Source organism: Anastrepha ludens, chromosome 6 (assembly GCF_028408465.1).
Source record: "Anastrepha ludens isolate Willacy chromosome 6, idAnaLude1.1, whole genome shotgun sequence".
In the NCBI taxonomy this organism is placed as follows: domain Eukaryota; kingdom Metazoa; phylum Arthropoda; class Insecta; order Diptera; family Tephritidae; genus Anastrepha; species Anastrepha ludens.
In genome coordinates, this window is record NC_071502.1 from 96,743,887 (window position 1) to 96,765,378 (window position 21,492).

At 38.0% G+C, this 21,492-nt stretch overlaps 3 protein-coding genes across 8 annotated transcripts; 2 read left to right on the forward strand and 1 right to left on the reverse strand.

Moving 5' to 3' along the window:
* The first annotated feature begins 299 nt into the window (after positions 1–299).
* Positions 300–14,336, forward strand: LOC128868395 (protein transport protein Sec31A). 4 transcript variants are annotated; one of them, XM_054110438.1, is made up of 12 exons: positions 300–381; positions 902–1,166; positions 1,231–2,200; positions 2,280–2,523; positions 2,585–2,694; positions 3,250–3,306; positions 4,593–4,710; positions 4,788–6,322; positions 7,004–7,117; positions 7,185–7,529; positions 13,510–13,581; positions 13,705–14,336. In XM_054110438.1, exons 2-12 carry the CDS (start codon positions 970–972, stop codon positions 13,891–13,893), a joined length of 3,951 nt encoding a protein of 1,316 aa, XP_053966413.1. In that variant the 5' UTR covers positions 300–381; positions 902–969; the 3' UTR covers positions 13,894–14,336. The 4 variants fall into 4 exon arrangements, with proteins under 4 accessions (XP_053966413.1, XP_053966415.1, XP_053966416.1 ...); XM_054110440.1 differs by having other exon boundaries at positions 7,007–7,117; XM_054110439.1 differs by having other exon boundaries at positions 368–434.
* Positions 14,337–16,237: 1,901 nt separating this feature from the next.
* LOC128868396 (zinc finger protein 658B) lies at positions 16,238–19,465 on the forward strand. Of its 2 annotated transcripts, none has more exons than XM_054110442.1 (6): positions 16,238–16,421; positions 16,576–17,138; positions 17,213–17,631; positions 17,689–17,808; positions 17,868–18,263; positions 18,476–19,465. In XM_054110442.1, exons 2-6 carry the CDS (start codon positions 16,593–16,595, stop codon positions 19,011–19,013), a joined length of 2,019 nt encoding a protein of 672 aa, XP_053966417.1. In that variant the 5' UTR covers positions 16,238–16,421; positions 16,576–16,592; the 3' UTR covers positions 19,014–19,465. The 2 variants fall into 2 exon arrangements, with proteins under 2 accessions (XP_053966417.1, XP_053966418.1); XM_054110443.1 differs by having other exon boundaries at positions 16,241–16,421; positions 17,216–17,631.
* LOC128868397 (uncharacterized) lies at positions 19,437–21,179 on the reverse strand. Of its 2 annotated transcripts, none has more exons than XM_054110444.1 (2): positions 21,076–21,179; positions 19,437–20,938 (listed from the first exon to the last, which is right to left on the reverse strand). In XM_054110444.1, exon 2 carries the CDS (start codon positions 20,915–20,917, stop codon positions 19,487–19,489), a length of 1,431 nt encoding a protein of 476 aa, XP_053966419.1. In that variant the 5' UTR covers positions 20,918–20,938; positions 21,076–21,179; the 3' UTR covers positions 19,437–19,486. The 2 variants fall into 2 exon arrangements, with proteins under 2 accessions (XP_053966419.1, XP_053966420.1); XM_054110445.1 differs by having other exon boundaries at positions 19,606–19,780; positions 19,846–21,165.
* Between the last annotated feature and the right edge of the window lie 313 nt (positions 21,180–21,492).

Genomic DNA, 21,492 nt, shown 5'->3' on the forward strand with positions numbered 1-21,492 from the left:
AAACAACAAAATGAAAGAAAAAATTCTATCCAAATACCAAAATGCGCAGTGTTGCATTAAAAGTTTCATAAATTTTAAAATTAATACATTTGCGAAAATCAAAGCACCCTATCATCCCCACGTTTATGCAATTCAATTATATGATATATTTCGTCTAGTACACTTTTTTTTATAAACTAGGCATATTTACAGATATAAAGCGAAAAAGAATCAATTTTTCCATTACATTTCTATAAGATAACAGCGACATCTGCCGCTTTGCGACTACAATGTACTCGGAGTTGCAAATGTCAAAAGTGCCGACAGTGAAAACATAAGATTCCTATCAATTCTCGTCATCAACGAACGGATGTGAAATTTTTTGTTTAATCAGGTGTAAAGGTAATTTTTGCAGTTTAATTCCAAATCAAATAGTACCAAAAACGTCGCAAAAGGTAGGGCAATTTATAAGTTTAAAAGATGTGCTGAAAAGTTGTTAACTCAACATCATAAAGAACTGTGAAAAATTTAGAAAAAGTTCTACTTGTAACGTCTATATGTAGGCACAGCAACCGAAAAAGTGATGACGGCGACAATTTTTATTGGTCCACAGCGAACGTAGAGCGATTCATTAGAGCAACGTTCTTCCTACTTAAAATTTACCACTGGAAACTTGAGAAAACTTAATGTAATTTATTTAAAAGTGGAAATCTTTAATACAAATAATTATATTTGCTCGGCCTAGAAGCGCAGTACAAATGACCACGTAGGAGTATACACAATCGTATAATTCATCTTGACGGTAACAAATCAAAAGCAGCGACCGACGGCATAAAACAACGAATCAAAATAATAATAATTAACAGCTGACCCAATTTCAGTTACTAGAAGCATTAATACAATTCCTTTTGAAAATTTGCAGGTTTTTCGTTGGTGTCTGCTTGCTTATATAATTATTTTTTTTTTTGAGTATCGTAAGCCTGCATCAGAATGAAAGTCAAAGAATTGCAGAAGACGGTAAATATTGCTTGGTCACCACTGCCTCAGTATCCTATTTATTTGGCGGCTGGCAGTGCTGCGCAGCAACTTGACTCTAACGCCAACCCAACATTGGAAATATATTCAACGAATTTTAGCGATCCGAGTTATGATTTGGAATTGAAAGCGAGCTTACCCAGCCAGTACAGGTAAAAATTTAACAGTACTATAAAGTATTTATATATTTATTTGAAATTTTTTCTTATGCGCTAGATTCCAAAAGGTTATCTGGAGTCCCACTGGTTACGATGGCGCACAATCAAATGGACTCATTGTTGGCGGCTGCGAGGGTGGACATGTTATGATTTATTCTGCTGCTAAAATGCTCGCCAACGAGGAAGGACTTATTGCACGTCAAGATAAACATACTGGTCCCGTTAGTGGACTTGATGTTAATCCATTTCAAAAAAATTTGCTTGCCTCATGTGCCTCCGAATCGGAGATATTTATTTGGGATCTTAACAACACCACCACGCACATGAATCCAGGCACTAAAACGCAGCCACTGGAAGATGTGCAAAATGTCGCTTGGAATCGACAGGTGCAACACATACTGGCCTCAGTATTTAGCTCACGTTGTGTAATTTGGGATTTGCGTAAGAGCGAACAAATCATTAAACTTTCCGATACACAATCTCGAGTGCGTTGGCATGCCATACAATGGCATCCGGATGTGGCAACACAAGTGTGGCTCGCTTCAGAAGACGATCAAGCGCCGGTAGTGCAACTGTGGGATTTGCGTTATGCCACTGCGCCAGCTAAAACAATGCAAATACATCAACGCGGTATGCTCGGCATGTCATGGTGTCCGCGTGATGTCGATCTGATGGTGTCCTGTGGCAAAGACAACCACATCTACTGTTGGAATCCAAATACTGATTTGCCCGAAGGCGAAATACTTTCTGAAGTAGCAGCCACGGCTACTTGGTATTCGAATGTGCAGTGGTGTCCACGTAATCCAGCGCTGGTCGCAAGTTCTAGCCTCGACGGTAATGTTTCTATTTACTCACTTTTCGGTGGTACACAGCAACAGGTGCAAACATCCAATAAGATAGCTGACTCCTTTCCGGGAATGGATCAAATAGCGCAGGCGCCGATACCACAACAATCGACTCAGATAGTATACCATGACTTAAAGCGAGCACCGAAATGGATCAAACGACCATGTAGTGTGGCGTTTGGGGTATGTTAAAGTAGATAAATTTGTGCAACTGGAATATGTAATAATTCACCAATCTACAATATGACGTACCTATTTGCAGTTCGGCGGCAAGTTGGTGCACTTTAATGGTAAATCGAAGCAGGTGCAAGTATCGCAAGTGGTAACCGAACCAGAGCTAGTAGAGCGCGCCAATGCGCTCGAACGTTCGCTCAACGAAGCGAATTATGTTGATTACTGCCGCGAACGTGCCGATAAAATGAACGATCAAAATGGACGTTATTTATGGTACTTTATAAAGGCAAATTTCGAACTCAATCCAAAGGAGGAAATGTTGAATTTACTCGGTAAATGAAAGTACAAAAAACATATGTAAATATTTGTATTGACAAATTTATTTTTTTTTAGGTTTCAACAAGGATGACATCGATGGAAAATTCGCGAAGTTTGTGAAAGAAGATGAAGCGGAAGAAAATGATGTAAATCATGTGACAAATCGAATTGCCAATCTATCGCATGTAAGTAAAAGGGCAGACTTTAAATCATTTTACAAATGCACAATTGAATAATGTTTCCGTTAGTTGAAAGAAAACTTGCAATCGCACAAAAAAGTGGGCAACAGTTCTGCTGATGTATGTACAACGTTTTATTTTCTGATATCAAAATTCAGTTCAATTATTATATTTTTTTTGGGAACATTTTTTTACTTCATTTGAGTTAAAAGCCTTTAAATTACACTTTTGATGAAGTTCGGCTCAATTCTCACTCTTGCAGACCTATTTCTTATCTATAAATTTTTTTAATTGTCAACTTCTCATTTAGTTTCTTATCTTGAATTCAGCATCCGACACTAGTAGTGTAACATACTTTGTATTTTTGATGCTGCGTCGTTAAGTTAGACCTATCACACGCAAAAGCGATGTGGCTTGTATTTTTTGGTCGTAAGTGATATGGAGGCAACCTAAATTATTTTCTTATATTTTTTTATACTAAAATTAATATTCGTAATTTTCATTTCGTAAAATGCTTCATACTAATGCGCCCATTCATTTGCAAATCGTTTGTTTGCTTAGAGTGATTCATCGGAAGTTGAGTGCGATCAAAGTACTGATGGCAGTACCGACATTTCGGTAAGCACTCCCATATTAGTTTGGTAGGCGATTATATTATTAAAACATGTATATGTTTTATATCCCAATCAACTATTAGTTGAATGGGTTAATAAGAGAAATTTGTAATCAAAATAAAATCGCGTATCGTAAATTATCGAACGCTATGAAGTTTATTTTGACTATGAATTTCGTATTAGTAGGTTTTTGGTGTTGTTGTTTGGAGTGCGTTATATTAAAAAACTAAAAACTTTCATTTAATTCTTAGCATTTAGAAAGGCCCTAAAAACTTGATTCGAAACTGAGTTTTATGAGGATTCTAGCAATCGGGGTTCAAATTGTCTACAACAAATAAATACTATATCACCGAGCAAGGAATGCTTTTGTACAAAATCCAAAATTTAATTTAGGGTCTGTCTAAATATAGGCGGCTGTACATTTTTATAATAACAATCATGTATTTATTCCTGATTCAGTATCTTTACAAAGTTTAAAAACCTTTTAAGTTTTATTTGGAGTTTACGCCCCACCCTTTATCGCACACCCGCTCCTATATGCTTCTCAGTGTTCTGCCTAAAATATATACAATTCATATATTCAAATGTACATCCATATAAGGTCTGTTCATATAAAATTTATTCAGTAACTTAATTTCCGAGAATTCGCTCTCAACGCGAAAAATATCTAAAAACCCTGTGAACGCAAAACCAGTAACAACTTGCAAGCTTACGAACAGCTGATTAAATCGTTGGCAGGAAAAATCACAAAAATTAAAAATTGTTGCACTTGAGCTGCGTTTTTTTTAAAGTAATAAAAAATAATGTGAAGAAAATGAAAAATACCGAGCTCTCGGAATCACATGATTTCATTTTGTCCACAATAATTTGTTCCATTTCATCATCGCTGTCAGATGAAGAACATTCCATTAGCAATTGCAATTCGCAAATTTTAATTCGTGTTTACTTTTACTTTGGGATCAGCTGTTTTCCTCACTTGCAAATTCTTACAAGTAAAAATTAGCCAACAAAACTTGCAACTTCCCTCAAAATGTGGTGTCATTTTGCACTCTCACTTTCCCCTACTTTGCAAGTTTTTTGGGTACATGAACACCAAAAAGTTATAATTTGTAACATAATTTGTAATTGTTACAAACTATTTGCTTCATGAACAGACTTATATATACATTTATAATTTATATAAAAATATCTCGTTTATTGCATTCAATAATTGTGTGTGCTAATTTTTATGTAGAAATTTTCAAAATAAATAAATAATATTTTTTTGTGTGCAAAAATAAAAAATTACAGCAACCAGTTGATAACAACGGCATCTTCGATGGTATTGCGGCCACACAGAAGCAACAGCAGCTCGACAATGAGAACGCCGCGAAACTACCGAAGCAATTCGCCATTCCCAAGGGAGATCGTAAGTAATCAAAATTCAAGACTGAAGTATTTGGTAATAAAAATTTGGGTTTTTCACACTTTTTCACATTTCCATAGATCCTGATAGCCTCATAACCGAAGCTATTCTCACCGGCAATCTGGAGGCTGCCGTTGAATTATGTCTTGATTCGCAACGCACCTCAGAAGCACTTATCATCGCATCTACGGCTGGTATTGATTTCCTTACCAAGATACATAACCGTTACTTGCAGCACCAACAAAACGAGCTATCGAATGTGATCAGCGCGTTGGTGACACGTGATTGGTTGGACTTTGTCAATCGTTGCACCGTAGACTCGTGGAAGGAAGCTTTAGTAGCAGCACTCAAACATAGCGACCGCAAAGTGGTCGATATTTGCGAGCGTTTGGGTGATCGTTTACTGGAGGAGCGCGCGCAAAGCATCGATTTTACGCGTAATGCAATGTTATGTTATGTGTGTGCAGGCAGTATTGATAAGTTGGTTACTGCTTGGCATCAACTAAAGGCGCTGGAGCATCAAAGCGATAGTTACAAGCCGAATACGGCTGAATTACAGGAATTGGCCGAAATTGTTATGTTAATGAGCAAATCTTTGGAACAACAAGGAATAGCATTGGAGTTAAATGGTCGATTTGCTGACTTCATTACCGAGTACGGTGGTCTGCTAGTGGCACAGGGTGCGCTCACAGCCGCATTGGCATACATTTTCGCCTTGGGTTCGGGGAACCATGAACAAAAGGTCGAACTGGTAGAACTGCGCGAGCGCATATATAACACGGTTAATTATAGGCCAAACCCAGCAGCAGCGAGCGGACGTCTACCATATCAGCAACAACAAAAACAACAACAGCAGCAAGCGCAAAATATATACAGCCGACAACAGACACAGCAGCAGCAACCACAACAACCACTTGTAGCACGTGGCTCGTTTTCGCATGCATTGCCACAGACATTAGGTGGATACGGCAGCGCTGGTGTCACGAATCAATTTGCCACCGCACCCACTAGTAATTGGAACGCGGCAGCTGTTCCACCGCCCGGCGGAGCTGCACCTATACCACAACCAGCAGCGCCAACACTTTTTAATCCCGCGGCACCTTTAGTGCCGGCAGCTGCTGCAACGAAGCCACCTCTTCCCGCCGCGGTAGTACCTGGCCATATAACAAATGAACCCCATACCCAGCCACCGCGTCCAGCCAGCAATGCCAGTTCTCAAGGTGGCGGCGGCGCCGGAAATATACATTCACGCTCCAAATATGTGCTTGATCCGTCTGTGGCCTCAGCTAGTCCCATGGGTGCTTATGGCGGTGGATATCAACCACTGGCGCCATCGCCGGCAACAACCGCAATGCCCGCTTTTAATACAAGTCCATTTAATGCGCCATTGGTGCCAACACAGCCACAACCGAATTTAATGCAGCCCGCTGCACCTTTCAATGCAGGTGCACCTTACGGTTTGAGTGGCAACAACAACTACAATGCTGGTTTACCAACAGATATTGGCAATCAACAGCAGGCGCTACCACCACCACCGCCAGTGCAGAACTTGCAACACAATCCAACACCGCCACCAGGCTGGAACGATCCGCCTGCTTTGAAGTCAACTCGTGCGGTAAGTTGAGAAAGGCGTACACTAAACAGAAAAACAAAAAACTAGCAATTTTCTTAGGGGCTAAGAAATGCAGGCTTTTTAATAATACATTTCTCTCGCTTAGACATTGTACAATAGCAACAATGAAATGTCTGCGCGTCACGCTGGCACTCGTCGCTGGCAGAAAATCATAAATCACGAAAAGGATGATATAGATGCGCTTTTAAGGCCACCATCCCAATTTAGCTATGAACAGTTTTATGCAAATAAGTTGCATACAACTACAGTGCCTACACAAGAAATCTGGCAGGTATCGTGCGCACTCCAACGTCCTAGGCATTTTGGTTTTTCCTTCCATTACCTTTTCCGGTAGAGCAAGCCAAATCGATTCCGTCTCATGTATACATTCGAAATGTTACACATCCACCTGGAATACATCTTTTCTTAAAGATTTTTGACATTTGGCGCATACTGTTGCCTTGCTTTTAAATAACCAATATGTGGCTAAATTTAACTTTTTCGAAACGACTAGTTGCAAATCACGAATGTGTTGTTGTTCCGCTAAAGGACATTATCCATAAAATATGTAATGCATATTTTCTCCCATTACTAATAAAGTTGATTTTGTGGCCTTATTATTAAATAATAAGTTAATTGAGCATAATTTGACCTGTCGTACTAAAATTATTCTTACCTCCCTAGCAGGCCAAAAAACCAGAGCCTACACCCTCATCTGCACCCATAACTCATCCCTTATTCGGTGTTGATCCCAATCAAAATCAAAACGGTTACAGGGAGCCATATGGCCAATATCAGGTAAAAAATATGTAATAAAAAATGATAGCATTTATGAATTCTTATACATTTACGTAATTCTTTTTAGAATACCGGCATGCCTCCACCACCAACAACGGCCAACAGTAACATACCGAATCAATCTCAGGCTGCCGGAACAGGGGGTTACTACAATCCGTCATTACAGCAAAATAATAATTTGCCAACACAACAATTTCAACCTCAAATGAACTTCCAAGCATCAGCTATACCACAACAGCAGCAATCCTGGAATGTGCAACAGCAAAATGTGGGCTACACCGAGCAGGCTGCACCAGTGCAAAGACAAGCCGAACCGCCAAAAGAGAAGCCACCACTACCTGAGGAATACATATATTTGCAAACTGTGCTGGAGGAGTTGAAGAATCAATGTTTGGCAGTGACCACTGATCCGGTAGGTATAAATAATAAATACAAATGGTTAAAAAAAAATTGCCTAGCAGCATGGCGAATCTATTAAAGGTGGTGTTAGTAAATCAGCTGATTTGCTTTTTTTTTTTTCGCTGCGTCCATGTAGCTGTCAGCACAGAATAAAACTAGGCGAATTAAGTTTTTATTTTTTACTTCGCCAATACCTTGCCGTGACAATCAAACGTACAAAACATTGTTGTTGATCTAGTGCCACCACCTTCAATAAATAGGCCTTGCCTAGCAGTGACGATCCCTAATTGTTGTTGTTGTAAAATTATAAAATACTCCCCATAAATTTTTATGGCAGTCGCATTCGTGACACAGCTGTGATCGGTGTGTTTTTTTTCAGTGCTCTGGTTTCATTTAGCAAAAAAAGAAAAGGCGTAGTGAAAGTGAAAGATACAATAGATAGTGACATTTTTTTCGCGGAATTCGGTGTATAGCGCTGTAATAGTTCTGTCTGTGAAAACCACGTGTTTTTTTTTTTTTATTACTTCCTGGAATTTCTACCTGAAAGACTAACGTATAGAGTTTTCTTACCGCAAAAGTGCCTGCGGTAAGCCGCAAAAAAGGTGATGCGATGGCGTCCTCAACGCCTTCGGCATCGTGCTCAGCAGAGGATTTTGAGGAATTTTGCGCTAGCAATGAATCTCTGATCCATAAACCTGCTAGTGAAAAAGTGGATACAAATCTGCGAAAGACTAAAAACAAAGGTCAAAGCGATATATTTAAGAAAAAAAGAGTGAGACATATTCTTGATCCGACCAAACCACATGCTTCGGTTGAGAAGAGTGGATTTCAGTCAGATGAAAATGAGAGTGAGGAGATGATGGAGTGTGAGGTTGTAAAATCTTCGAAAGACTCCGTAAAAATGCAAAATATTTGTAATGCCGAAACTGGTACAGTTGAAAAAAATGCAACTGCCAAAAAAATCCAGAATACAAATAATTCTGATAGTTTCGTTTACTATCCATCCAATTTTATAGGCAAACCTTTTGTTTTGGTAGACACCTCAGAGTGTGACCTATTCAAAAATATCAAAATTAGAAATGGCATAGTCTATATCAGCATATCCGTCACTTAAAAATACAGGATATTGATATAATCGAAGCAGTTGGTGTCACCTTATATAAGGTATTCTTCTGCAATCCCAAATCGGCAAACAGTTTCGTCACTAATAATGACATTTTAAAAATGAAGCTAAAGCCTTTCATTCCCAGAACGGCTTTTGAAACATATGGCGTAATTCGAGGAGTCGCTCTTTACCTTTCCAATGAGGAAATCATGAGAGATATAAAGTCTGCTAGCAAGGTAAACTTCGTTCAACGTTTTCTTAGACGTGATCCGGAGGATTCAAGCAAATTTCTCCCAACCTTCTCAGTTAAGCTGGGATTTTTGGGCAACAGCCTACCTAAGGAAGTCAAGCTTGAGTATACAAATTTTAAAGTAGAACATTACTTTCCATCTGTTAGACAATGCTACAACTGTGGAAGATTAGGACACACACAAAAAGGCTGTAAAAGTAGTAAACGCTGTTTGCTCTGTGGTAGTACGGAAGTTTGTATACCGCCCTGCAAAATAAATCAATGCATTCTATGCAAAGGTAACGACCATAAATATTCAGATAGGGAAAAGTGTCCAGTATGGAAGAAGGAAAATGAAGTTAATAAATTGAAAACCGTAAAAAAGTTATCTCGTAAAGAAGTGCTAAATACTTTCTTTCCGAAAAGCAACAACCGCTTCGATGTCTTAGATGTTGAAGATACGGATTTTCCGGTACTGGTTGAGAACGACAACATGATAGACTCTAATGAAGTCATAAATCGTTCCTTGACAAAAAAGAAATATAACTCAGTTGTCAAGAAGGGTGCAATTCCCAAACAGTCTTCTGTCAAGCCTGATAAGGTCTTGAACAAAAATACCAAGCCTCGTGTGGTTCCAGTCTATGAAAGACAAGACTATCAAATTACTTCCCAGCTAGAAAAGGTGTTATGGGAGCTAGTGAAGATAGCTAAAGCTACTTGTGTAAGACTTAATGTTACTGAGACCCTTGCCCAGGTCACCAAACTGAGCGGTATGAGGGATCAGATTTTGGCTAATCGAGACGTAGCACTTTTTAAGTGCGGTTCGGCATCAGTAGATTCATTAGATGAAATGTCTGCAATATAATTGCCAATCCTTAAAGACAAATATAGACAATATTGATTATTATATTAATAATAATCGTGTTGATGTGGTTTGTCTTAGTGAAATATTTGAGTATAATGAAAATAAATGTAGAAAATTTATCAATTTTAATATGATTAGAAAAAACAGACCAGATGGCTATGGGGGTGTTGCCATAGCCCTGAAAAAACAGATTCAATTCAGGAGCATAACGTTCGCTTCTAATCTGGATATAATTGTTGCAAAGACGGTTAATTTAAACCCAAACTGTAATTTGTGCGGTCTACTTCCCTCCAAGTCTACACTTAAATGAATTTGCGACCGAAGTCAAAAGGTTGTTTCAGTTTCTAAACGGTTTTAGAAATGTGTTAATTTGTGGGGATTTCAATGCCAGATCGACTGTATGGGGTGACAGTTTAAATTCACCCAGAGGTAAGAAATTGGTTGAACTTTTAAATTCATCCGATTTCTGGTGTCTGAACAATTCTTGTTATACTTTTAAAAGAGATCTAAACAGGACCAATGGGTCGGTTTTGGATCTAACCTTCACAAATGCTCCTACCAACTGTACTTGGAATCTTCTGCCTTTTCAGCTTGGTGGTAGCCACCATTTCCCAATTCTAATAGAGTTCTCCAAAGTTAGTATTAACAATCCCAAATTTCTGGCCAAAAAGAAGCTTCTAAATGCCTTAGGGGATATTTCCTTTGATCCATCTTTTGAAATGATCGAAAATAAACTTCAAGAAGAAATATCTGCTGCCACCTTCCGTTGGTCTGAGAAATGCAAACCAAAGGCATGGTGGAACGAGGGACTAGCCAAGTCCTATCGTCTACTTGTTGCTGCTTACAAAAAAGCTAAACACTACCCATCTCCGGAAAATTTGGAAGTAGCTTTACAACGCAAGAAGGTGTGGCAAGCTGAAGTAAAAGAGGCCAAAAAAGAAAATTTTGAGGAAAAAATAGCGGAGCTGAATTGTAATTCAAATTCGAGAGAGGCGTGGAATTTTGTTAAATGCCTTAGAGGAGTAAATGGATATTCTGCAGACTCTAAGTGGAACTCAGACAATAATGATGTGTACCTTAAGCATTTGAAATCACAGGTACCACCCAACTCTGCTGTCTGGCAGGAATCACCCAATACAACTCCTGTATCCAGGCTAGCCTTTCAGTATGATGAAGTGGTCACGGTGCTTAATGCCAAAAAACGGCGCTCAGCAGGAGGCTGTGATGGAATAACATACGACATGATTCGCGCTCTCTCTGACAAAAGCTTATGCAACCTTTTAACAGCGCTAAATGATGATTTTCTTGCAAATAATATTAGAGAATCGTGGAGATATATTAAGATTGTTCCCATTCCAAAAAAAGATAAAGACCTCACAGACTTCAAAAATTTTAGACCTATTTCCTTGATTTCAGTCATGTTAAAGCTAATTAACCAAATGCTCAAGCTAAGAATAACCGATGCCTTTGATGGGAGTCGCGCCCTCCCCAGGAACTCTTCTGCGTACAGGAAGGATAGATCGGCTGCTATGTGCATCAATCAATAACAACATGAAATTGCTATATGGAAAAATAGAGGTCTTAAGGTTATACTCCTTACCTTGGATATAGAAAATGCCTATAACTGTGTAAGGGGTAATCTGTTAGTTGATATACTCAGAAAAAAAGGCATAGAGGGTCATTATACGTCCTGGATTGCGAATTTCCTATCCAATAGAATCCTAAAAATTGGTACGGATTCGGTTGTTGTAAATGACGGCTTACCCCAAGGTAGCTGTTTATCGCCTATACTTTTTAATGTCTATACGGCTAAGTTGCACGATATTCAGGATAATTGTACCTCCATCTATCAATTTGCGGATGATTTTATTATTGCCTCATATCATAGAGATTTTGATTTGGCTGAGGCCAATCTCCACAGTAAAGTTCGAGAGTTTAATCTTGTGGCGAATACGTTAAATCTGTCATTCAACCTTGAGAAATGCAACCTGATGTATGTTGCAAAGGGAAACCGTAAAACTCTGAACAATAATTTTGGCAGTGTGATGATTAAACAGACAAAAAGTATTAAGTTCCTTGGTCGTGTAATAAACTCATCACTGACCCCAGGAACGCACTATGATCAGATAATCAAGGAATCGGCCTTCAATTTAAATTTTTTCAAGATGTTGACTTCTGTCAGGGCTGGGTTACACCCTCAGACTGCCATGAAGTTCTATAGAAGCTTTATAAGATAAAAAATTGAGTATTGTAGGACCACCACCGGTCATGCAAATAAGACTGTGATCAGAAAGATTACTACCTTTCAAAATTGCTTCCTTAGGAGAAGTTTAGGGGTTCCTCCAGCTACACCAGTTCCCTTGCTGTATGCTGTTGCCTATGAGTTACCACCCACTGAAAGATCTCTTTGGCTTACTGCCAAAGAAATCGTGAAATTAAAACAAACAAACTCTAGCATTTACAAAATGATTGAAAACTCTGCAGAGGTTAAATCCAGTTATAGCTTTGTTTTCAAAAAATTTGAAGAGATTTTTGTGAATACCAATGTAAATTTAATGTCTGTAAACTGTGAAAACTTGGTGGTGATAGATGACTCCTTGTCTAGAGCGAAAAGCAAATTTTCTAATCATGAAATTAAAGCTATTTTTGCTGAAAAAATCGATGAACTCAAGCGTGATGGTGTCGATCTTCTGGCAACTGATGCGTCTGTTGAGCTTAATGCCGTTGGATGTGGCATTTTTAATGTTACAAACAACACGGAGCATTTGTTTAAAATAGAAATGCGAACCTCCTCCACTTTTGGTGAATTGTGGGCCTTGCTTAAGGCCTTAGATATTGCGAAAGAATGCAAAATGAGTAAGATCTGTATTTTTACTGATAGTCTGAGTTCATGTCTGCTGCTCAAGAAAGCAAGCTCCAACAACTGCTGTGTTACTCTTTTTAAACAAAACGTAAATGAATACGGTTTTGACAGTGTTCGGGTGATTTGGACGCCTGGACATGTTGGTATTCCAATAAATGAAAGAGCCGATGCTATTGCAAAAAAAGCTGTTTGCTACGGCTCAATATTGAGCGTAGAATTCACTTTTGAAGAGGCACTCAGAATTATAAGAAATTTAATATTCAGGGATTGGTATGACGGCTTTCGTTCTTTCTCAGAAGAAAAACCAAACCTTTTTGCTAAACTGCATGATTGCTTACCGACAAAACCTTGGTTTTACAAAGCTTCCTTTGATGTCAAAATTATCAAAATGGTAAATAGAATACTAGTAGGATGTACTTATGACAGCGTATATTTGCACAAAATAGGGGCCAATAACACTGATCTTTGTATGTGCGGTGAAATTAACTCGTACGTTCACAGAATCTTTAACTGTCCACTCCTCAATCACATCAGAACAAATTACAGCTTTTTTGATTCATACCCGGACCTCGTTTCCATATTTAAAAACAATGAAGTCTTTAAGTCTTTTATTTCATTTCTTAGTGCTGCCAACCTTTCCTTTTAAATAATGTCACTCTCAAAACTTTGATGCACCAGAGCACTTAGTTTTACATACCGAAAATAGGTATTTTTCAATACCAAACGTTGAACACCCTGGCTTTTTGTGGATGTAAAATCCCGCCAAACACATCTCAAATTCCAAAAAAAAAAAAAAAATGTTTATGGCCGAAGTAACAGTCTTTGGTAGTTGATATAGATGACCCCAGTCACAGTGACAAAACAGTGATTATTTTTTATTCAAAATTCATTTATTATGTATTAATTCGTCAAAAAATATTTATCATTCCAGCGCACCAAACGAAAATTTGTGGATGTTACAAAACGTCTGGAAAATCTTTACGACTGTTTACGTGATGGCAGAGTGAGTACAATTGCCAAAATTGAATGTTTTTATTACTTAAAACTTGTATCTTCCTTTCTCTTCTTTTGATGCTTTTTTTATTACTTACAAATTGTATCTTCCTCTCTCTCTTCTTTCTCGCAGCTTAATCCGGCCACAATTACAGCCCTCAATCAAATCGTGCAGTTCGTGCAAGTGGGCGATTATGCTAATGCCTTACAAACGCACACACAAATCGCATTCGGTTCCGATTTTTCACAGTGTGCTGGCTTTATGCCGGGTCTAAAGGTGCTGGTACAATCGGCGACTGATTTGCAAGTTTATCTACGATGAATTACATAGCCTCATAGCTATAACAGGAGAAATCCTGAGGAATCAGTGCGAGATCATTTATAAATTTAAAATAATTCCATTTTATTCATAAAAATTGTGTTCCATGGCTTCTTTCCATTTATGTATTCTTTTCATCATTAATATTTGTCGGAAAAAACGCGAGTTATGATGCTTATGTCATAAAAACGAGAGGATCCATATTTGTACTAAACATTTTTTACGTCGATAAGGGCAGAATCACATATAAATATTAATAATTCATTTCGTGTTTTTGTTTTTTCAAAGTGTACTTTATTCAAAATGTTTGCGAATCGTGAATTTAACAAAATTCGCTATATTACATATTTCAATTTGCGCGTGCTCTATGGGCCAACTATACAATATAAATGACTACATAATTGTATAAATTTATTATGATGATTAAATAGAGATTAATAAACGAATCTGTGCATACCTATATTTGCAAACAAAAGGGGCAAATTAAATTTTATTTTTATTTGATGTATATACCTATGAAATGTCTTTCAAACGATTGGAACTTTATGTAAAATTCTCCTCGAAGAAGTGCGTGAAATGTTCAATTCTTGAGAACGATGACGAGTTGAGGTTGTTGGATGTTCACGCACATTTTCAGCTACAGCAGCAATGTTTTCGGGTGTACGCACTGTAATAGCACGTTCACGTGTTGTTTTATCCATTAACGATCCACTTTCACGAACACGATTAACAAATTGATCCACAAACTGTCTTGTTGGCAAATCTTTTTTTTGGTATTTTTTTCAAATTTTTCACAGTTTGAGTAGAAGACTCACCACTTTGGAAATAGGTTTTCAATATTTCTCAATTTTGTTCAAGCGTATAACGTCCCATTTCGTAAATGTCAAACCTTTAAGTAAATTATGAACACATTTGACATGTCATTTGTGTTACCATTTTCAAAAAAAAAAGGTGGTTCAAAAAGCAAACGCTATATGGCCCACCCTCAAATATATAAATAAATGTATACATTTAACAATAATAATAAATAAGAATTAAATTGTAAGCCATTAATCAGTATAAGTCTAGTATAGTCGAAAACAAACTTTTTCTTCTTTATTGGCGTTGTAGCCGCTGTAGCAGTCGTTCTTTTCTGACTTTTTGTGTAATGACAGTAGATACTTCGTTTGGCCTTCTTCCATCTCCAGACTTACACGCTTCGCTGCTTTATCCATATTGGACATATGTATGTCAGTAGGTGTGCGCTCTTATAAAGGATTTTGCTATCTCGGTTCAATTCTTCACCTCAAACTGTCTTCTCCAGCATCAGGTTAAAGAATTAACACAATAGCAAGACGTCTTGTCTGAAACCGCGTTTAGTGTCGATAAATCGATGTGTTCGGAGAGGTCCTAGACAACGCTGGCAGAATTGGTAGCAACTTCTTTTTATGCTATCGAAAGAACTTCTACTTTCTTGAACTGTAAGCTTACTGTTTATTGAATTTGAATTTGAATTTAAAAAGGTCGAGCCAAGGAGCACCAGGAGATTTGGTGGCTCCTAAAACTGTTTATTGATTAATAAATTAAATTAAATGAATATCTGGTTGATGAATTTACAAAGCCTGAAATTGAACTGATAATATCCAATCTGTTCATTGACAGTGGTGTTGAGGCTTTCACACAGTACGCTCGATAGAACCTTATATGCGATACGAAGAAGAATGATCCCTCGAAAATTGGCACATATTTCAGGATCAGCCGTTTTGTAAATAGGGTAGAGCAGACTTGAGTTGCTGTGGGCAGACATAGGTACATACGTTTATCCCATCAACTTCTGCAAATGAGCTAGTGCATGCACCTTAGCAGCTTCGTTCAGCTGTACTTGTATTAACCGTGTTATACCTACCTGCAAGGACGAATGAAGAGACGTCGATACCTCAAGTAAAACCTATTTAGTAAATTGCAATTTTCTTCAATCTCTATACATTATGTTTACAGTAATACTAACGATTTTTGGAAAAAAATGGAGCTTCAAATTACTTCTATATCTTGCTAAATAAGTGTGTGAGTCGCTTCTAAATCTAATATTTTCACTCAAAAACTTCGCGATCGCTCTGTTTTTTGTATTAAAAATAAATTTAATTTTATAGAAAAAACATTACTGTTTGACTTGTTCAGCATTGGGGATGCCAGGGATGCCAGTTTCGTATCGTACGTTAAGAATGTGTCTCATAGATTTTTTTATCAATTATAAAAATAATATAATAAAACTTCTGGAAAATATACGAAAAAGTATTATATGGAAGAAAAAATGTTAACTTTCGATGCAACTCTGTACCATCAATCTGGCAGCCACTTCATGTCGCTATTGAAACAGTTGTTTTAGCACATTATTTCCACGTGAAGTTGGACGCATTTTTCATTTTCGGCAAATATATTTAAAATATTGTTGATTGTTTTGAATTTATGTGGTGGCAGTAATAACAATCACAATTATAATATCTTGTCCTAAATTATATTTGCAGTTCGAAGGCACTGTGTATGATTGGCAGGTATGAAATCAGCGAGTTGGACGCAACGTATAGCTGTGCGCAGACTATGAGAGATCTGTAATATTGCAAATCATTCTTACAAATATTTGTTTGAATTCAATATTTACGGTATTTTTCACAAGTTATTATGATACATTTTCTTGTTTCACTACAGCAAGTGCCTACGTGAAAATGGAAAATTATACACAAGTTGATGATTATGGTGGCGACATATTGGTGAAAAACGAGTACCTTGAGTATAATGAATCCATTGAGACCGGATATGAAAATGAATCGTTGATTGAATATGTTGAAGAAGAGGAGGTGCAAAATTACGACTATGTCGAAGGTCATGCGAAAACGCACACACTCACAATAAAAGCCATGCTAATAGACGGACTACATCAAAAAGTGTATCGTTGTTTAGAATGTGATATAGATTTTGCTACAATTGAAGACTTTACCAAGGTCCATCAAGAAATGCAAACAAAGCGTCGTCTTTACCAAGCAACTGATCAAGTGGCTGATACCGAATCATTTCAGAGCGAAAATTTAAGCAATGAACAACCCATTCTTGCGCACGAAGGTGAAGACTGGATAATTGTAAAAGAAGAACCAATTGATACTAATGATAATGGAGAAAAGTATATAGAAGTTACTGAGAATATTGCAGAAAGTGTGGAGATTACTGAGGGCATCGGCGAATTGCTTTCAGAAACAGATTTACATTACGAAGATGTATGAAACTTGCAACTAAAATGTTAAATGTTGTAAAATTTTATATTAACTCAAGTACATTATTTTTATTAAAGCAGATGGCACAAGAGATAGCCGAAGATGAGGATGATGGTGAAAAGTATTTTTGCTGTGATTGTCAAGTTGTATTTAGTGATTTGGAAAGTGCGGAGCAGCACGTTTGCAGCGCACTTAACACCGCTACATTGGATGCAGATTCAGCAGGAGGCAGTATTGCAGAGCAAAAAGGTGATGATAACATAGATTATGAAGAGCAGAGCGAGACTTCAACAAACAAAATAGCTAGTAGTGATGCTAAGTACCATTGCCTGGAGTGTGGAAAAAATTTTAATTCTCTACAAGGTTTACAAATACACCTTCGCAGTCATAAAACCAAACAAAGAAAGACAAAGAGCAACGTGCAAGAGGTAAAGGAGTTAAAAAGCACGACATGCCCAATATGTAATACCACATTCAGATCGTATAAAAATCTTAAGTAAGCAAATATTTTTGATTAAAATAAAGTCCCAAACCAATCTTATGTTTATTTCAGGTTGCACATGAAAATGCATGATGCACAACAGATGCGTACTATTGAAGAAGCATTACCCGCTGGTGCCAAAGGGCAATACAATGACATGAATAAGTTCTTTTGTGAAATTTGCAATAAGAGGTTAGAAATTGTAATTGTAAACCGAAAAAAGTGAATGATTCCCGAATTTCAAATTACAGCTTTGAACAAAATTTACTTGGTATACATAAAAATATGCACCAACAGGCGACTGAGTACAAGTGCGGTATCTGCAATCGGGACTTTGAGAATAAAACTAGCTACGATATGCATATGCAAATGCACGCTGAAAGACCGGTGAAACCTCGTAAACAACAATTCAAAGCAGCTAATACCACTGGCAACGATAAGCGTGATGGTCGCTTTGCATGTCAATATTGCGGGCGAACCTTCCAGCGGCCATTCGAAAAAGTACGTCACGAGCGCGTGCACACTGGCGAGAAACCACACGCGTGTGAAGTGTGTGGCAAAACCTTTCGTGTATCTTATTCACTTACGCTGCATCTACGCACACACACCGATATTCGACCATTTGTGTGTGCAACTTGCAATAAGCGGTAAGATTTAAAACGGCACAACGGTCGCCCTAGATATTAGTTACTGCAAAATTAAGTAGGGGATAAAAGCAACAACTGTTTCAACGGCATGATGAGATCGATGATTTTATTAACAGCTGTAACATTTTGATCTTTCATCTATTTCTGTTCCTCTAATTTCAACATAAGTCAATGGACTCGTCAAATTAATTAATTGTTACCTCTCGTTTCAGTTTCAAATCACAACCGGTATATGCGCATCACCTTCGCACTCACGAATCGGAGCGCGCCTACAAATGTGAAACGTGTTCGAAAACGTTTCGCACGTCGGTCCAACTTGCTGCGCATCGAAATATTCATTCTAAACCATACAATTGCCCTGTATGCAATCGTCCCTTTGCTTCATTGTACGCTGTGAAAATACACATGAAAACGCATAATAAGCAAACCCGCTCCGGCGATGCTACTAAATATAGTTGCTATGTATGTGGCGCGGAATATGCGCGCATCTCTGCATTACGTTTGCATATGAAAGATTTTCACTTTATCGATTTTGATACGAATCAGTCGTTAGAGTTAGACGATGAAGTGATTTCGGCCGATGAACAAAATGCACAAGAAAACGAAGATGAACATGAGGTGGATCACGAGGCTGCTGTGTTGATAGCAGCGGCTGCAGAAGCCGACTGTGCGGCTTACATGGAAACTGTAACAGCTCAAGCTCCAGATGTATACGAGGTGGCGCAACAAAACGACGAGGCGAGTTGGTGATGTGATTTATTAAAATACAAATTTTAAACTAATTTATTTGTAACTGTTTAGCTGATTGTGGACAACTACCAAACAGAGGAGATTGTGTCTGATTGGCTATCGAAGTAATGTATGAAGAAATTCATACTTATCAAGAATAGAACGGGACATATTTGGAGTCTGCCCTTTATGTGAAGAATCGCAGCATGATACTAAAAAGCTCTTCACATGCCCACTTAAACAAACTGATCTTATACCCCTTTCTCTCCGGTTCCGGAGCCATTGAAACAGCGTGTTTTTTGGGCTTACCGTTAGTTGTCCTTTTTGACAACTTTTGGTAGTGCATCTATCTAGGCGGAGCTTAGTAAAGCTACAACAATAACTGCAATAAGTTCGATTTAGAATTATTATAAGTTCATAAATAAATTAAATATATTAAAATAAATTATTAACTACAAAAAAATTAAGAACATTATTTATAGTTTAAAATTTAATCAAATAAGTTTAGGTTGCCGCCTAATATGCTCAAGATCTAACATAGGCGCCTGTGATGTTGAAGCACGAGGCGAATATGGTGACTGTTCCCGTTGATGTTGCCGAGTTGCCTGTGTCAGCGGGGAGCACACTGGTCTCAGCTGTTCCTTCACTTCATCTTGACCCTCTGGCAGCAAACGATATTTCTTTAAGTATTTATAAGAAGCATTTGAAATATCACTTGGTCCCTTTACTATGTTTTCCACTGGTCGCAAAGGTGTCGTTGGTTTTTGTGTAGCAGCAATATTTAGTTCCTGAAACAGCTCATTCAATTGCTCATTAGGTAGATACTTTAATGCTAGTTCATTCATTAGCATACTTTTCTCTGAGCCCGCTTTACTAAGTACTAAATTTTTCGTGGGTGGCACGGTATTTCGTGGAGTGTGTGCTTGATAGGCTGTAGATTGTGCTGCAGGTTGTCGAGGTGATTCTAAAAGATAAGCAGGTACCTCTCCAATGGGCCGATAACGGTTGTTCAAGGCATTAGCAGAAGTTAGTTCGTTGTATTTTTCGAGAACCTCGTATTGTCGTGGTGGTATTTGAGCTTCGTCTTCTTTAGGCCCAGAACAATTAATATAGTTGCACTGTGTACTTACATCCTGCCGAGTAACCGTCTGCTGTGGCGATTGTGACTGCTGCTGGTGTAATAATGCCTCCACAGCGTTCACTAGGCGTTGTTGTTCCGTACGCATCTCTTGAAATATGGTCAGCAGTTGTTGAAAGTCTTCCCTTGTTGGCAGCTGCGCTAATAATGCCGAGTCGTTCTTAGGTAGATCCGAAAGCAGTGTCGTATCTGTTTGTGTGCCTGCGCATATTGTAAGCACATCCCGATTTGACTGATACGTTTGTTGTAATGGTGCGCAGGCATCAAGGGAGCGACGTTGAAAGTTTTCTTTTGGCCTTGCTACAGTACATAGCGGCTGTTCTAAACTTCGACGATATTGTTGCATTAGTGTGGTTACGCCATTTACAGAATGACTAGTTGTTGAACCTGCGATGGTTGGCGATGAAACATTGGCAGTTACAGGTCGAAGTGGATATAAGCTAGATTGCGTACTAGCAGTAGCGGTGGGTTCATTAATATGTAGAGCTTGTGTTGCAGCATTTACAGCGGTTGAACCTACTACGTGGCCATTGATGCTGTATACTTCAGCACCAGCTGGTGGGAATGATACCTTTGGAAGTACTTGCTTCTTCCAAGCTGCGTATGTTTGTTGTGATGGTACCGACGTTGATGTAGCAGTTGTTGCACTGGTGGTTTGCTGGGCGTCAAATAAAATTGAAACTTCGGGTACAGTTGGACGACCTATAGATGCGGTATTTATATCCAGTGGTACACTAGGTTTAGGCGCGCACCGAGGGAGCATATCTTCAGTTTCCGGTTGGAACATATTTGCGTAAAAATATATTTACTAAACAGCAAAAATAATAAGCGGCAAAATTTATTTAAATTCATCAGTAACAATGTTGCCATATCCATGAGTTTACTTATTCGGTTTACAGTTAAAATTAAATATAGTCCGCATATTTCTTGTTAATTAATACGAACTGTTTCTAGAAATGGCCGCAGCTGGTTTTTATTTTAAGGTAAAACGCTTTACCAAATTTAAAAAGTTGTCTGTGAAATCAATACGGAAATAAAATAAATTTATACAAGAACGCAAAGCATAGCAACACTGAAAAACACAAGGCGAATTAAATATCGAAGATGGCGCCTTTCAAAAACCATTACTTTATTTTTCGCAATTTTGATAGCCGGCTACGTCATGCACCATAATATCAGAAAAGAAATAAACAAAAACAAAAGGAGGAGAAATTACTTGTTTTTAAATATTCAGTTAAAACTTGGTAATATTGTGGTTTGAAGATTAAACAAACTAATGAAAACGAAGTGTTTCCTGGTATATTGCAAAAAGAGTAAATCAATGTAAGATCACCAAATGCCCAGCTCTAAGTTAAAAACCAG

Bases quoted from the DNA above. Each gene is read 5' to 3' on its own strand.
- LOC128868396 (XM_054110442.1), top strand. From the start codon at position 16,593: ATGGAAAATTATACACAAGTTGATGATTATGGTGGCGACATATTGGTG. The intron at 17,632-17,688 runs GTAAGCAAATAT...TGTTTATTTCAG, and splicing joins AGATCGTATAAAAATCTTAA to GTTGCACATGAAAATGCATG. The intron at 18,264-18,475 runs GTAAGATTTAAA...CTCTCGTTTCAG, and splicing joins TGTGCAACTTGCAATAAGCG to TTTCAAATCACAACCGGTAT.
- LOC128868397 (XM_054110444.1), bottom strand. From the start codon at position 20,917: ATGTTCCAACCGGAAACTGAAGATATGCTCCCTCGGTGCGCGCCTAAA.
- LOC128868395 (XM_054110438.1), top strand. From the start codon at position 970: ATGAAAGTCAAAGAATTGCAGAAGACGGTAAATATTGCTTGGTCACCA. The intron at 2,201-2,279 runs GTATGTTAAAGT...ACCTATTTGCAG, and splicing joins CATGTAGTGTGGCGTTTGGG to TTCGGCGGCAAGTTGGTGCA. The intron at 2,695-3,249 runs GTAAGTAAAAGG...TTGTTTGCTTAG, and splicing joins GAATTGCCAATCTATCGCAT to AGTGATTCATCGGAAGTTGA.